The sequence below is a fragment of the Triticum urartu genome, chromosome 1A, assembly GCF_056163025.1.
Source record: "Triticum urartu cultivar PI428250 chromosome 1A, HENAU_Tu73, whole genome shotgun sequence".
Taxonomy (NCBI): Eukaryota; Viridiplantae; Streptophyta; class Magnoliopsida; order Poales; family Poaceae; genus Triticum; species Triticum urartu.
The window spans coordinates 566,138,341-566,155,463 of record NC_141873.1 but is presented as its reverse complement, the minus strand read 5'-3'; the positions used below and the strand labels follow the sequence as shown (position 1 = coordinate 566,155,463).

Genomic DNA, 17,123 nt, shown 5'->3' with positions numbered 1-17,123 from the left:
ACGTCGTCGCGGACGGGTCGACGGCGAGGATGCGGGCCGGGCATCGTCGAGAACAAATACTAGCTATATGCCCGCAAAAAGTAACATTTTTTTAATGATTGGATTTTGATAACTAAAATTTCTAACATTTCTATATAACTAACATTTCTATAACATTTCTAATATTTCTAGAACTAAAAAAAAGAAAAATTTCTAACTTTTTATAACTATTTCTATAACTAAAAACAGAAAAATTTCTAACAATTCTAACTTTTTTATAACTATTTCTATAACTAAAAAACAGAAAAATTTCTAACAATTCTAACAATTCTAACTATTCTAACAATTCTAACATTTCTAACTATTCTAACAATTCTAACATTTCTAACTATTTCTAAAAAATAAAAAAATTTCTAACAATTTCTAAAAAACAGAAAAATTTCTAACAATTCTAACTTTTTTATAACTATTTCTATAACTAAAAAACAGAAAAATTTCTAACAACTCTAACATTTCTAACTATTCTAACAATTCTAACATTTCTAACTATTCTAACAATTCTAACATTTCTAACTATTTCTAAAAAACAGAAAAATTTCTAACTATTTGTATAACTAAAAAACAAAAAAAATGTATGTGTGTGTGTGTGCGCTCACCGGCGAGGCGAGAGGCGACGGGGGGCGGCGACGGGGACGGCGACGGGCGCGGCGACGACGGGGATGACGACGATGGGGACAGGGACGGGGCGGCGATGACGGGGACGGGGACGTACGGGCCGGGGCGGCGACGACGACAGGGACGTACGGGGCGGCGACGACGGGGACGGGGACGACGCGGGACGGGCCGGGACGGGGCGGCTGTGACGACGGGGACGGGGCGGCGATGAGGGATGGAGACATACGGGGGCGGCGGGCGACGGTGCAGAGGAGAAGAAGCAGATGAGAAACTGAAATTTTCATAAGTGTTGTTTATATAGGAGGGGCCTTTAGTACCGGTTGGAGTCACCAACCGGTACTAAAGGCCTGTTTTGGCCAGGCCAAGTGGCGGGAAGCGACCCCCTTTAGTACCGGGTGGTGGCTCCAACCGGTACTAAAGGCCCCCCTTTAGTACCGGTTGGTTACACGACCCGGTACTAAAGGGGGTGCGCTGGCGCAGGTGCGGTGCGCAAGTTTAGTCCCACCTCGCTAGCCGAGGGGCGACCGCACTGGTTTATAAACCCTCGTGCGGTAGCTCTCTCGAGCTCCTCTCCAAAGCAGGCCTACTGGGCCTACATGTTCTGTGCTGCCCTGTTGGCCTACTGGGCCTTTGCGGGCCTGCATCCTGGCCCAACAACAACAGGTTGGGCTTCTAGTCGTATGCAGGCCGCTCTGGCCTAGTAGGCGGGCTTTTTATTTTTATTTTTTTTGCTTTATTTATTTTTGAGTTGTTTTTTTTTTGTGTATTTAGAGTTTCTTTGTGAATATTTTTGCTTTAGGTACAAAAAATTACAAACTTTCTATTAGTGCCCGTAGTTTTCAAATTTGAATAGTTTAAATTTTGAATTATTTGAAATTAGTGTGAATCACTAGTTTGTGAATAACTTAATTTTAAAAATCAGTAAAGGCATGAAAGAATTTGTTTGCACATAAAATTTCTTCGCGTTTCAAATGCCAAAACACATAATTAACTACCCTAACTATTACAGTGTCGGGTGGTAGGTGCGACATATGCAAACAGGTGGCTTATCATTGTGGGAGCCAGTAAGACGTCGCCGGTGCCTGGAAACGGGATGAGGCGAAGACATGCACGCCGGCGAATCTTACCCAGCTTCGGGGCTCTCCGTGGAGATAACACCCCTACTCCTGCTCTACGGGGTCTCCGCATGGTCACTAGATGAACAAGTAGCTACACGGTGCTCCTTGAGCTGTTTGGCGAGAGGAGGAAGAAGGGCACGGCTTGCTCTCTTCTCCTCCCTATGTGGTGTCTGAGACTAGCAGGGATTCATCCTCTTTTTGCATGGATCCCCCGGGGGGTTTATATAGGCCTACCCCCGGGGTACAATGGTAATCCGGCTGGGCGCGGGGCCCAGCCGTCTGTGTCTACGCTCTCCGGCTTCCGCCCCGGCTGCTGGGTCCCTCCGGCTAGTGGGTCCCGCCGGCTGCCGGCTCCTTGGTCGATAGGCAGGCCCCACTGGCTAGGGCCTTGTCGGTGGCTGGTTACTGTTGCTCAATCCTGATGACGAGGGCTTCATCGAAGTGGGCGTGGCTACAGTGCCGCCGCCCGGTGGGCGATCACTGTAGCCCCACCGCGTCTTGTCTCCTTAATGGGGCGTCTTCTTCGAGGGAGGTGGCAAGCCGGCTGTGGGGAGCCGACTCTATCTTGGGCCGACTGGGGGAGGTCTGGCCGCCTTCGGGTGTCTCTCTGCCCGAAGGGGCCCACCGCCCGTGGGCAGTACTGGCAGCCCGTCGTGGATGACATCAGGGTCAACGTGGCAACAGTGCTGCGCCAGACGGGTCATGGCCACCCGTACGGCGCACTGTGCCTGGCGTGCTCTGGGATTCGGGGGTGGCCAGCCTTACTGTAGCCACGCCCCGTCACATCGCCGTTATGTGGGTGCAGACTTCGAGGGTACGATCTCGACCGCTTTATGGGAGCCGGCTCCTTGGAGTCGGCCTTCTCGCAGCCGGCTCCTCGGAGCCGGCCCTCCCGCGGCTTTCTTCATGAGGGCTGAAGTCGGGCCGCCTTCCGATAGCCGGCCTGGGAGACAGCCGGCTAGGGGAAGGAGGCTCCATGTCTTGGATTCTTGAGAGCCGGATCGGCTCGTAATTTTTTCAGAAAGGCCAGGGGGAGCCGGCTAGGCTACCCGTGGTCACTTACTCCGACAGTAGTCCCCGAAGCTGAGCGAGCTTCGAGGCTGATAAAGGGACGAGAAGCTTGGTCAGCTTCCTATCCTGAGGGGCCGGCTTTGCTTGTGTGCGCCGACTTCGGAGAGCTCCGTTTCTCGTAGGCGGGAACGCGGTCGACCTGCGAGCTGTCCGCAGGCCATCCTACGGGCCACGTGGCAAGGAAACCCTGCCAGTGCACGCGCGCGACGGGACGCCGCCGCAGGCCCGGGCCCGCCACTACTAGGCCTCGGCCCGAGCGTGGATCTTCTGCGACCCATGCGGACCGCTCGCCTTCCCGCAGCGATTTTATTACGCCATTAGGGCGTAATAATCGCGGGACGTGGGGGAGTGGGCACAGTTGATCCCCACGTTCCCCCACGCCACGCCTCCTCGGCTCCGCCGCGCGGTCTATAAGTAGGGGGAGGAGGGGGAGCGGTAGAGGCACGCACGCTCTCCCTCGCTCCGCCCCCTCCCGTCTTCCGTCTTCTCCTTCCTGCCGCCGCAGTAACTCTTTGCCGCGCCGTTCCGCTGCCGCATCGTCTTGCTTCTTGCCGCGCTGCCCCATGGCGCTGTCAAGCTCGTGGGATGGCTCCAACGTCCATGAGGACCACGTCGAGTTCCTCCGCCAGACACGACGCCTGCCCGGCGAGGACTTTGTTCAGGTTCGTCTAGCGCCGGAGAAGGAGATTTCTCCGGCACCGGAGGAGGGCGAGCGGGTGATCTTCCGCTCGCACTGCCTGCGCGGCTTCGGCCTTCCGGCGAGCGGGTTCCTCCGAGCCTTCCTCGAATTCTACAACCTCCAGCCGCATCACCTCACGCCCAACGCGGTGATGCTGCTGTCGGCCTTCGTCACGCTGTGCGAAGGCTTCCTTGGGGTCCTCCCGACGCTCGAGCTCTGGGCGAAATTCCTCCAAAGCAAGCTCGGCACCGTCGTCGCGGGCGTGCCCGCCCCTTGCGGAGCCTTTATTGCCATGAGGCGGGCGAGCGAGAACAACCCGTTCCCGCCTATCCCGCTGATCCAGTCGGTGAAGCTCTGGCAGAAGTCATACTTTTACGTGAAGAATGTCGCGCAGCAAGGCGACTACGTCAACCTGCCGGCTTATGAAGCCAGCCCGCCGGCTGGGAGGCGACCTTCGTGGAGCTACCGGGCTAGGTTGTTGTCTCAGGCCGGGAACGCAGCCGTCTCTCGGCTTCGGGTGATGATCCAGTCGGAGGGCCTGACCGGAGCCGACTTGGTGGCCGCCCTCGTGGAGCGCCGGGTTCTTCCCCTCCAAAGCCGGCCTCACATGGTTTGTCAGATGAGCGGCCGCTTCGACCCAAGCCGGCTGAGCACCAGGGAGATGCCTCATGCGGAGGTCTCCTACATGGTGAACTATATCTCCAACTGCAAGCTCTTCGAGGATTGGCGGTACGGCAAGGGGCCGTACTCTCGCGCCAACCCTCCGCCCGTCGTAAGTTCTTTCTTCTTTTCTTCCTTTGGTAGCTGGCCTCATGATAGCCAGCCTCTGATCAGTCGGTTTGCCCCTAGCAGAACCCTCTCCTTCCGCCGACGACCGGGGCCGCAGGGATAGAGTGCCAGCTCGTCCCTGACCGCACGGTGGACGACGCCGACGACCCGGACTTGGGAGCGGCCGCCATGGAAGACGCCATCGTGGGGGAAAGCGACGAGGCCGGAGGCGCGGGGCTCACGGCCGGCTTCGAGGACTGGCCGGATGATGCCGAGGTCGAAGTCGCCCCGCGCCGCCAGCCGGCGCCTGATCATCAAGGCGCGAGCTCGTCCGCCGCGCCGGCTGCTGGCGGCGGCGCCCAGAAGCGCCGGGCCGTGTCGATCCTCTTCGGCAGCCGACCGAAGAAGTCCAAGGCTTCCACGGCGGCGACCAAGCGAGATGAGGCGGCCGCTAAGGCGGCCCGCTTCCGCAAGGCGGTGAAGCAGCCGCAGGAGATCTCAGCGTAAGTCGTCGAATGCTTGGATACATATTTGGATACATATTTTTTGTTGTTCTTTTCGATTGAAAACTCTTCTAAACCTTTCTTTGCTCGCCGGACAGGGCGCCGCTTTCCCTTGAGCGGGGTCCGGGCGGCTCCGTAGTCGGGCCGACTGGAGGGTCTTCAGGCTCCCGCCGCGTGGATCCCCGCGCCAACCTCAGGGAGGCCACGGAGCGGAACGCACGAGAGGTGCGGGAGGAGCGGGAGGCGGCGGAGCGAAGGGCCGCCCAGGCGACAAAGGAGCAGGCCGATGCAGCAGCCAAGGCCCGGGCGGAGGCTGCAGCTGTGGAGACGGAGACGGAGGCTTCGCACAACCAGCCTCCGCTGCTAGCCATTCCCCTCCGCACCGTGGCCCCCAACATTCCTGTGCCTCCGCTGGAGGAGGTCGACCAAGAACCGCCGGTGATGGAGCGGAGGGAGGACTCCGTGATCTTCGTGGAGGGGGCGCCACCGGCAGCGCCAAACGGGGCGGGCCAAGGCGGCCAGTCGGCTGCGGCGCCAGAGCAGCCGACCGGGGGTGAGCCGGAAGCAGGAGCTGGCCTCAAGGTGCATCCGGCAATGTGCCGGCGCGCAGGGGGAGGCACCGCTGCGCCGGAGCTGCACCGAGCTACGGGTGCCAGCCAGACGGCGGAGGCCTTGGAGGTGGCCAGCACCGGCACGTCCGAGTGGACTCCCAACGGCGGGACGGGCGAGCTGAATGTGGCGGCCCAAGAGGTTCGGAACCGGCTTCAGGCCCAAGCCGCCTCGCTGCAGCAATACATCCAGGAGTTCCTTGCGACACGGGCCGTCATCCGGGTGAGTCTTCTATCTTTGGTTGTTTTGTTCTCTTGATTTCTTCCGTGGGGGCGCATCAGCGCACCCACTGGGTGTAGTCCCCGAGATTCGGGCCGACTGCTGAGCAGTCGGGTCGGATCTTCCTTAACGACTACCTTATTCTCGCATCCTGTCTAATCTTCCAGGAGTATCGTAACCTCCGCACTGCCGCCTTCAACTCCCAGGCTCAGGAGCTGGGTCGGAGAACCGAAGACCTGATCAGCAGCCGGAGTACGTACTTGGTTTCGTTCATCTCCTGTGGGGGCGCGTTAGCGCACCCATTGGGTGTAGTCCCCGAGATTCGGGCCGACTGCTGAGCAGTCGGGTCGGATCTTTCCCGACGACTTCACCTTACTGGTTTTTCTTTTGTCTTTCGTGCTCGCAGAAGCCAATGCCGACTTAAGGGGGCAGCTCAGCGAGGCGCAGGCCGCCCTTCGCGCCAGGGAAACCGAGTATGACGCCTTTGTCCTGGAGCATGACCGCCTGGCCAAGAAGCTGGCTGACCAGGAGGAGAGCCACAAGGCGGCTCTGAAGAAGGCGCAGGATAACGAAGCCGCCCTGAAGGCCGAGTTCGAGACTGAAGCGGCGGGCTGGGCCGAGACCAGGCAAGCGCTGAATGAAGGCTTCGGCCGTATTGAGGATTTGATCGACGGTAAGCCACTTTCCTCGCTCCTTGCCTGCCCCTTGCCGCCTGACTTGTGTTCTGACTTGAGCTGCTTTTTATTCTCTGTGCAGACTACTTTCCTGGCTACTCCGTCTTCGCCGCCCAAACCATCGAGGCCCATCGCAAAGCGCGCCGGCAGGCGGGGGTTGAAGTCGCGCCGGACGCAAGTAGGTCGCTCGAAGAGCAACTCTTGGTGGTCCAAGCGCGGCTGCAGCCGGCTCATCGTATGCTCCGCCGCCTCCAGCGCGCTGGAGCGTAGGTGTTGGCCGCCCTCTGGCCAAGCGAGACGATTCCCCGCACCCCGAGTCAGACTGCCGATTGGCTGGAGGTTGCGGTTGGCCGCTTCGAGGCCTGGAAGGCGTCGGCGGCCCGGCTTGGAGCTGGGCGGGCGCTGGAGTTCGTCCGAGCTTGGTATCCGGGGCTGAACCTGGACCAGCTGCGCACCTGGCGGCTGGAGGCCGACGAAGAGCTAGCGGAGGTGCGGCCGGCTATCGCTCAGCGCGCATCGACAATCACCGAGTGTACTGACATCAGCGTCTTCGCTCCCGAGATTAATGATGACGGCGTTGCCCAGCCGGAGGAGTGGTTCGGGCTGGACCCGGCGGCGGGTGAAGACTCGGCAGAAGAGATCGCCTCCAGTGACGAAGGCGAACACGACGAAGGAGAGGAAAGCGAAGACGTCGAGCCGGCTGGTGGAACAGCCAGCCAGCCTCAGCCTGACCGTGCCTCCAGCAACGGGGCGCGCGCAAGCGCGCCTTCTGCGGGAGGCGGTGATCATGCCGAGGTTCGCCAGTCAGCCACTCCTCCAGCCGGCACTGCCGTCTCCATCGACCTGCCCGGCTCGTCAGTCGCTCCGCCGGCTTAATCTGCCATCCTTGTTTTTTCCTGCTTGTTGCCTTCTGAACAATTTTATTAAGCTTCCGCAGTTCCATCCACTGGGGGTATATCCAAACTATGTTGAATGCTGGCCTTTTGAAGGTCTTTTATGTAAATATTAACTTGTGCATGTTTGGTTTCCATTCACGTATGCTTTTTATCCTTAGGCTGTTTCCTTTGCCGCCTTCCCCTTTTGGGGAGGCAATTACTCGAGCTTTCTTGGATTGAAGTGAAGTGAATGGAAGCCGGCCGGCCGGCTACTCTGGTAGTCGGTCGGTGGTGGAAGAGAGACCGGCTTTTGTTATATTAGTCCGTTAGTCCCTAGCCGTTTTTCGTGTGGGCGTCCTTTCCTACCTTTAACTCGTGCCAGCCGGACAGCCGGTTCTTCGAACTGCGACTTTTGGCAAGAGAAGGCTTGGGTGCCGGCACACTACTTGTCTGACCGCAGGTAGGACTTCTAATATAAGTCCAGTCGGCCAGTCCCCGGGCCGACTAGTCGACCCCGGTGCTGGACGGAACAAGTAAATGTAATGACAAGGTCATAAGCATGATACTCTTCATTCATAGATAAAAGATGGCAGTCCTCGAGCTCTCCTCAGGGGGCCTATTGTCTCGTACTTAGTACACAAGTTAGCGTGATACATACTGCATTTCAGCTGTAAAACCTTCGGAGGAGGTTGGCGTTCCATGGTCGTTCCGACTCCTTGCCGGAGTCGTCTCTCTTTCGTGCCTTCGGCTTCTGCGCGTCGATCAGGTAGTAGGAGTCGTTGCCTAAGGCTCTGCTGATGACGAAGGGGCCCTCCCAAGGGGCCGAGAGCTTGTGCTGGCCGGCTGTTCGCTGGATCAGCCGGAGCACAAGATCGCCCTCATGGAAGGATCTTGGCTTGACCTTCCGGCTGTGGTAGCGGCGCAGGCCCTGCTGATAGATGGTGGACCGGCTGAGGGCTAACAGCCGGCCTTCTTCCAGCAGGTCGACGCCGTCTTCTCGTGCTTCCTTGGCCTCGGCTTCCATGTACATGGTTACCCGAGGCGAGTCGAACTCGGTGTCAGTTGGGATGACCGCCTCGACACCATATACGAGGAAGAAAGGAGTGAAGCCGGTTGACTTGTTTGGTGTAGTGCGCAGACTCCAGAGGACAGCCGGCAGCTCATCGAGCCAACAGCCGGCTGAACGCTCCAGTGGTACGATCAGTCGGGGCTTGATGCCGGAAAGGATGAGGCTGTTGGCTCGCTCGACCTGGCCGTTTGACTGCGGGTGGGCGACGGACGCTAGGTCCAACCGGATGCCTTGCGTCGCACAGAAACGTGCCAAGGCTCCCTTCGCGAAATTCGTGCCATTGTCGGTGATGATGCTGTGTGGCACGTCGTACCAAGTTGTTATATCTGTGATGCCGCCGCACTCCGTCTTGAATGGGCCCACCATGTCCAGTCCCCAAACGGCGAAGGGCCAAGTGAGGGGAATGGTCTTGAGTGCTGAAGCCGGCATGTGTTGCTTGGAGCTGAAGAGTTGGCACCCTTTGCAGTGTTTAACTAACTTCTTGGCGTCATCGAAAGCAGTCGGCCAAAAGAAACCATGGCGGAAGGCTTTGGCGACGAGTGATCTTGAGGCCGCATGGTGGCCGCATTCTCCTTGGTGGATTTCTCTGAGGATTGCAATGCCCTTCTCTTGCTCAAGCATCGCTGGAGGACTCCAGTGACACTGCGCTTGACGAGTTCTCTGTTGACGATTGTGTATGCTCCGGCTCGGCGTTGGACTTGTCTTGCCTCTACTTCGTCAGCCGACAGATCTTGGTTTATTAGGAAGTTGAGGATGGGTTAAGCCCATGACGGAGTTGCGACTTCTTCTATTGCCAAAACGGCTACTGCGACCAGGGCGGGCGGCCTGGGCGGTGAAATGCTGGAGTCGGCCGCCGCCTGTTGTGTTGGTGTAGTCTCCGGGCCGACTACTGCAGTCCCCGAGCCGGGTGAGGTAGTCCCCGGGTCGGGCGTAACTACGGAAGTCCCCGAGCCGCCTGCTGACGTCCCTGGCCCGACTATCGAAGTCCCCGGGTCACCTGCTTGGTTCTTCGAGCCGGCTGCATCGGGGTCAGGCGGCACGAAGATGGAATCGGACTCTGGAGACGGCTTGATAGACGGCTTGAGGAGGCATTGTAGAGAGACGCCGGTTGGTATTGCTTGCCGGGTGGATCCTATTCGAGCCAGAGCATCAGCTGGCTCGTTGTCGGCTCGCGGTACGTGGAGGAACTCGCATCCTTCAAAATACCCACTGATCTGCTGAACAATGAAGCGGTAGCTTGCCATAGTTGCGTCCTTGGCATCCCAGTCGCCGGATGATTGCTGAACCACCAAGTCCGAGTCGCCATAACATAGGATCCGGCGAATGCCGAGCTCTTTGGCAAGCTGGAGCCCGTGTATGAGCGCCTCGTACTCGGCTACATTGTTGGAGGCGGCAAAGTGGATTTGAAGCGTGTATCTGAGCTTGTCGCCTTTGGGAGAGGTGAGGATGATGCCGGCTCCCAAGCCGGTGCGCATCTTGGACCCATCGAAGTGCATGCGCCAATTAGTGGAGTCGGGAGCCGGCGGCAGGTACTGGGTCTCGGCCCAGTCGACGAGGAAGTCGGCCAATGCTTGGGATTTGATGGCGGTGCGAGGCTGGTAGAAGATCGCGTAAGGGGCCAGCTCGATGGCCCATTTCGCCACCCGGCCGGATGCATCCCGGCTGCCTATGATCTCGACCAGCGGGGCGGTGCATACGACCGTGATGGGATGCTCTTGGAAGTAGGGCTTCAGCTTCTTGGCGGCGAAGTACACGCCATAACACATCTTTTGGTACCTCGCTCAAATAGTACACCGGCCTCTAGACCAGCTGGGCTCGGCCCTCTTCTGGGCATTGGACTACGATGACGGTGCTGACCACCTGGCTGGTTGTGGCAATGTAGAGGAGCATGGGCTCTTTCTCAGTCGGCGCTGCCAGGACTGGCGGTGTGGCCAGCATCTTCTTCAGCTCATGGAAAGCTTGGTCAGCTTGGTCATTCCACTCGAAGTGAGTGGTCTTCTTCATGAGGAGGTAGAGGGGGAGAGCTTTCTCTCTGAGCCGGCTGATGAAGCGGTTTAGGGAGGCCAAGCACCCGGTGAACTTCTGGACGTCTCGAAGCTTGGTGGGAATCTCCATTCTCTCAATGGCCTTGATCTTCACCGGCTTGCATTCGATGCCGCGTTCGGAGACCAGGAAGCCTAGGAGCTGGCCGGCTGGCACTCCGAACACGCATTTCTCGGGGTTGAGCTTGATTTGGAAACGGCGTAGGTTCTCAAATGTTTCTTTGAGGTCTTCCAGCAAGGTGCCGCGCTTCTCCGTCTTCACCACAATGTCGTCTACGTAGACGTGAGCATTTCTGCCAAGCTGCTTGAGGAGGCACTTCTGCATGAAACGCTGAAAAGTGGCACCGGCATTTCTCAAGCCGGATGTCATAGTCAGGTAGCAGAAGGCTCCGAATGGCGTGATGAAGGCGGTCTTCAGGCGGTCAGCCGGATCTAACTTTATCTGGTGGTATCCTGAGTAAGCATCCAAGAAACTCAACAGCTCGCATCCGACCGTGGAGTCTATCACTTGGTCAATCCTTGGCAGGGCAAAGGGATCTTTGGGGCAGGCCTTGTTGAGGCTCGTGTAGTCTATACACATGCGCCACTTGTTGTTCTTCTTTAGCACGAGGACCGGGTTGGCGAGCCACTCTGGAAAGAGAACTTCCATAATGAAGCCGGATGTCATTGTCAGGTAGCAGAAGGCTCCGAATGGCGTGATGAAGGCGGTCTTCAGGCGGTCAGCCGGATCTAACTTTATCTGGTGGTATCCTGAGTAAGCATCCAAGAAACTCAACAGCTCGCATCCGACCGTGGAGTCTATCACTTGGTCAATCCTTGGCAGGGCAAAGGGATCTTTGGGGCAGGCCTTGTTGAGGCTCGTGTAGTCTATACACATGCGCCACTTGTTGTTCTTCTTTAGCACGAGGACCGGGTTGGCGAGCCACTCTGGAAAGAAAACTTCCATAATGAAGCCGGCTGCCAGAAGCCGGGCTATCTCCTCTCCCACAATCCCGCGTTTCTCCTCCGACAGTCGGCGGAGGGGTTGTTTGATTGGTTTGGCGTCTTCTCGGACGTGTAATTTGTGCTTGGCGAATTCCTTCGGAACACCCGGCATGTCCTTGGGGGACCATGCAAAGATGTCCCGATTCTCACGGAGGAAGTCGGCGAGCTCGCCTTCCTATTTGCTGTTTACGTTTGCCCCAATGACGGCAAACCTCTCTGGGTGCTCGGGGTCAAGAGGTATCTTCTTCGTCTCCATGGCCGGCTGGAAAGATCCTTGGGCATCATACTCCTTGGGATCGGGGGACAGGGCCGACTGCTTGCCGGCCATGGCCACGACCCGGTCCAACATCTTCTTCTCTTCGGCAATCACAAGGGACTCGGCCAGCCGGCTGCTGGCTGCTGTGCACTCGGAGGACTTCTTGTAATCGCCAGCTACGGTGATGGCGCCTTTGGTGCTTGGTATCTTCATCTTGAGGTATGCATAGTGGGGAACTGCCATGAACTTGGCCAAGGCAGGTCGGCCAAGCAATGCATGGTAAGGGCTCTCCAGGTCCACCACTTCAAACCAGATCGCTTCCCGGCGGAAATGCTCCTTGTCCCCAAAAAGTACATCAATCTTGATCTTGCCAATGGGGCCGCAGGACAGGCCGGGTACGATGCCGTGGAACACAGTCCGAGTAGGCATGAGTTGCTTCGTCTTGACATTCAGCTTCTCCATGGTGTCACGGTACAGGATGTTGATGTTGCTCCCGCCGTCTATCAGCACGCGGGAGAATCGGGCAGCGTGTCTGTCCGTTGCAAGGGTGGCATCCAAAACCAACGCATAAGAGCCGGGAGACGGCATCACCTCTGGGTGGTCGGTCCGGCTCCAGCTGATAGGTTTTTCTGACCAGTGCATGTGCTCGGCGGGGTTGGCAGCAACCATGTTGACTTCTTGGTGCTCTCGGCGTTTGCTACGCTGGTCTTCGGGCTGACTTGTAAAGATGACATAGGCGGCATGCTCATCGGGGAACTCATCGTGCACGGCTCCGACTGCGGGCCGAGCGGCCAGCGGCTGCGGAGCCGGAGGCGGCGGACCGGCAGGCGGAGGCGGTGCGAGCCCTTCGCCTTTAGAGATTCGGGTGAGCCAATGGCACTTCCGGGTCATGTGGTTGGACAGCTTCGCCCCGCTGTGGAACTTGTACGGGGTGTCGAGAGTTTGCTCGTAGGAAAAGGCCGGCTGCCAAGCCGGCCTGCCGCCCTTGGGTTTCTTGGGCGCGTGCTGCCCTTCGGGCGGCACGTCTTCGACTGTGGCCACCTGCCGGCGGATGGGAGGCGGCGCGGGGCCCTTGCACTTGTGGTCATTCAAGTGTGGGCGTCGGCCGGAATCCCCAGTCGGCGTCTTGGGCACCGGGTTGAGTACTTTCCCGGACGCGTCTACCCGGAGCTCGGTCTTCATTGAGGAGTCGGCGGTGGCGTACTTGTCCTTTATGTCCAGAAGCTCGTCGAGGGTAGTCGGCTCGTCGCAGAGAAGCTTGTGCTTGAGGAGGGTGCCTTCTCGGCACCCGGCAGTGAAGTATTCTATGGCTTGCACCTCGTGCACCCCTTCGCAAGAGTTGCGGAGCTCGGCCCAACGCGTGAGGTAGTCGCGAGTGGACTCGGCGGGGCCTTGCACGCACAAGGAGAGCTGTCTGGGCTTCGGAGCCCACCTGTAGGTGCTGGTGAAGTTGCGGACGAAGGCTTCTGTGAAGTCTAGCCAGCTGTTGATGCTGTGTGGTTTGAGGCTATTGAGCCAGGTCCGCGCCGTGCCCTGCAGCATGAGGGGCACGTACTTCACGGCAACGCACCTGTTGCCGCTGGCTATGCTAACCGCCGTGGAGTAGTCGATCAACCAATCTTCTGGCTTCACGGAGCCGTTGTACTTGGGCGTGTCTCTTGGGAGCGAGAACCCTTTGGGGAAGGGCTCGTCGCGGATGCGGGGGCCGAAGCAAGGTGGACCGACATCGTCTTCTTCTTCCAGCGCCAGGGATCGCGCCAGGCGGTCGATCCGATGGCGGGCGTCTTTCTCGCCAACTCCTTCGCGGCGACCTAGCCGGCCGCTGAGAGTCGGATGCGCAACAGGCGGCGGGGTGGGATATCTCTCTCCATGGGGCCGGGGCGGAGGCGGGTTGCCCCGCCACTCCACGGCCCGAGGGTGGCCTTCTGCGTCTCGCTCGATGGAGATCCAGGTTTGGCTTCGGCTGGCAGCCGGCTCTTTCTCGCGCCGTGCGCGGTCTCTACCCGCAGTCGGCGTCCGGGACGTCGCGCCGTGATCTCGGCGCGGGGGAGGGCTTTCCGCGTGGGCGTCGGCTTCGTGCCGCTGCGCGGCTGCATCGATCAGCTGCTGGATGCGTCGGGTCATGTGGGGGAGTTCTTCGGCCCCCTAGTCCGTCTAGCTCGTCTACGGCCGCCTGGGCGGCGTGCAGGTTTTCGAGTGGAGTGGCGTAGACTGGGCGGTTGACTCCTAACGTGTCGGCAACGACAGCGCCGCGCTGTCTGACAACACCGACCCGGCTAGGCCCGCCTGGGGGCGGCGTGCCAAAGGCGGCGCGGTCGGCCTCGCGTCGGTGGGCCTCAGCGAGGCGTCTCATGGAAACCAACTTCCGGCCCTCCGCGAGGAGGGCGAGGCGGCAAGCTTCCAGTGCTTCAGCGTCGGCATCGGTCAGGAGCGGGATGGACAAGTCGTGGACCGCCGCGTGCGGGGCGTCGTGGGCGCTCTCGTCAGAAGCGCCGCCATGGCCGATGACCATCACCTCGGTGGTGACAGCATCGCAGCCATCGGCCCTGGGAAGCGAGTCATTGTAGATCGCGACGTTGGTGGGGAAAGTGTCAAGTGAGGCCGTGTCGGAGTCGACAGGCATCGGATCGGTGCAGCCAACCGTCTCCAAGTCCACGGCAGGCTCGCCGGAGACGTGGAGCTGGCCGAGGAGGTTGACGAGGTGGTCGTTGCCCGCGTCGGAGGCGAGCTCGTCAGAGATGAGAGTCTTGTCAAGGAGATCGGCGAGGCTGCTCGCCGCACAGATGTTGGTGACGCCTTGTAGCACGTCGTGGCAAGCGCCATCGGGCGTGCCGGGCTGGCTATGCTCGCGAGGGAGGAAGAGGGTTCCCGTCCAGAACAGGTCTTCGGACGACGGTGCACCTGGCCCCATGGTGGGCGCCAAATGTCGGGTGGTAGGTGCGACATATGCCAACGAGTGGCTTATCATTGTGGGAGCCGGTAAGACGTCGCCGGTGCCTGGAAACGGGATGAGGTGAAGACATGCACGCTGGCGAATCTTACCCGGCTTCGGGGCTCTCCATGGAGATAACACCCCTACTGCTGCTCTGCGGGGTCTCCGCATGGTCACTAGATGAACAAGTAGCTACACCGTGCTCCTTGAGCTGTTTGGCGAGAGGAGGATGCAGGGCACGGCTTGCCCTCTTCTCCTCCCTATGTGGTGTCTGAGACTAGCAGGGATTCATCCTCTTTTTGCATGGATGCCCCGGGGGGTTTATATCGGCCTACCCCCCGGGGGTACAATGGTAATCCGGCTGGGCGCGGGGCCCAGCCGTCTGTGTCTACGCTCTCCGGCTTCCGCGCCGGCTGCTGGGGCCCGCCGGCTGCCGGCTCCTTGGTCGACAGGCAGGCCCCACTGGCTAGGGCCTTGTCGGTGGCTGGTTACTTTTGCTCAATCCTGATGACGAGGGCTTCGTCGAAGTGGGCGTGGCTACAGTGCCGCCGCCCGGTGGGCGATCACTGTAGCCCCACCGCGTCTTGTCTCCCTAATGGGGCGTCTTCTTCGAGGGAGGTGGCAAGCCGGCTGTGGGGAGCCGGCTCTATCTTAGGCCGACTGGGGGAGGTCTGGCCGCCTTCGGGTGTCTCTCTGCCCGAAGGGGCCCACCGCCTGTGGGCCGTACTGGCAGCCTGTCGTGGATGACATCAGGGTCAACATGGCAATAGTGCTGCGCCGGACGGGTCATGGCCACCCGTACGGCGCACTGTGCCAGGCGTGCTCCGGGATTCGGGGGTGGCCAGCCTTACTGTAGCCACGCCCCGTCACATCGCCGTTATGTGGGTGCAGACTTCGAGGGTACGATCTCGACCGCTTTATGGGAGCAGGCTCCTTGGAGTCGGCCTTCTCGCAGCCGGCTCCTCGGAGCCGGCCCTCCCGCGGCTTTCTTCATGAGGGCTGAAGTCGGGCCGCCTTCCGATAGCCGGCCTGGGAGACAGCCGGCCAGGGGAAGGCGGCCCCATGTCTTGGATTCTTGAGAGCCGGATCGGCTCGTAATTTTTTCAGAAAGGCCAGGGGGAGCCGGCTAGGCTACCCATGGTCACTTACTCCGACATACAGAGATTCCCTTCTGGGTGTGAAACACAGAAGAAAGTGATGATAGTGAAGCCGATCACATCCCTGATCTTTGGGTGTGAAACTTTTTCTTCGCGTGTGTCCCTTTGCGCCGTAACCATGGAAAATCTTCATCATTTAACGGGATGCTCGGGTCAATATTCACTATGAATGGAGCAATTTCATCAAACTTTTCATAATCTTCTGACTTGTCTGTCTTGTCATCCACTCGATCCCACGATGTTTCTCTTCCCAGAAAGAACTATGTGCCGCTTTGGCTCATCGTACGATGCATTCGCTTCCTTATCTTTTCTTTTTCTTGGCTTGGTAGACATGTCCTTCACATAGAAAACCTGTGCCTCATCATTGGCTAGGATGAATGGTTCGTCTGCATACGCAAGATTGTTGAGATCCACTGTTGTCATTCCGTACTGCGGGTCTTCCGTTACCCCGCCTCATGTCATATTGACCCATTTGCACCGAAACAAAGGGACCTTCAAACCACGTCGATAGTCAAGTTCCCATATGTCCTGTATATAACCATAATATGTTTCCTTTCCTGTCTTGGTTTCTGCATCAAAGCGGACACCACTGTTTTGGTTGGTGCTCTTCTTATCTTGGGCGATCGTGTAAAATGTATTACCATTTATCTCGTACCCTTTGAAAGTCATTATATTCGAAGATGGTAACTGGGACAACAAGTACAGGTCATCTTCAATAGAGGTGTCATGCATGGTACGTGTCTGCAACCAGCTGGCGAAACTCCTGGTTTGCTCACGTGTAATCCAGTCATCAGACCGCTCCGGGTGTTTGGAGCATAGCAAATTCTTGTGTTCATCCATATACAGAGCCACCAAGGCGGAATTCTGTAGAACTGTGTAGTGTGCTTCAGTGAGAGAATGTCCATCCATACATATTATTTGTTCCCCTCCTAGCGTGCCTTTTCCATCCAGTCTGCCCTTATGCCGCGATTCAGGAACACCAATCGGCCTAAGATCAGGAATAAAGTCAATACAAAACTCAATGACCTCCTCATTTTGACGGCCCTTGGAGATGCTTCCTTCTGGCCTAGCACGGTTATGAACATATTTCTTTAAGACTCCCATGAACCTCTCAAAGGGGAACATATTGTGTAGAAATACAGGACCTAAAACGTTAATATCTTCGCATAGGTGAACTAGGACGTGCCTCATGATGTTGAAGAAGGATGGTGGGAACACCAACTCGAAACTGATAAGACATTGCACCAAATCATTCTCTAACCTTGGTATGATTTCTGGATCGATTACCTTCTGAGAGATTGCATTGAGAAATGCACATAGCTTCACAATGGCTAATCGAATGTTTTCCGGTAGAAGCCCCATCAATGCAACCGGAAGCAGTTGCGTCATAATCACGTGGCAGTCATGAGACTTTAGGTTCTTGAACTTTTTCTCTGCCATGTTTATTATTCCCTTTATATTCGACGAGAAGCCAGACGGTACCTTAATACTGAGCAGGCATTCAAAGAAGATT

At 58.0% G+C, this 17,123-nt stretch overlaps 1 protein-coding gene across 1 annotated transcript in view; it reads left to right on the top strand.

Moving 5' to 3' along the window:
* Window positions 1–3,406: 3,406 nt before the first annotated feature.
* The window catches only part of LOC147992821 (uncharacterized), a 37,246-nt gene continuing 23,529 nt past the window's right edge, over window positions 3,407–17,123 (top strand). The window contains exons 1-3 of the mRNA XM_087543118.1: window positions 3,407–4,294; window positions 5,789–5,873; window positions 6,028–6,094. Of these exons, the coding sequence (XP_087399244.1) occupies window positions 3,407–4,294; window positions 5,789–5,873; window positions 6,028–6,094 (1,040 nt within the window). The remainder of the gene's footprint in view (window positions 4,295–5,788; window positions 5,874–6,027; window positions 6,095–17,123) is intronic.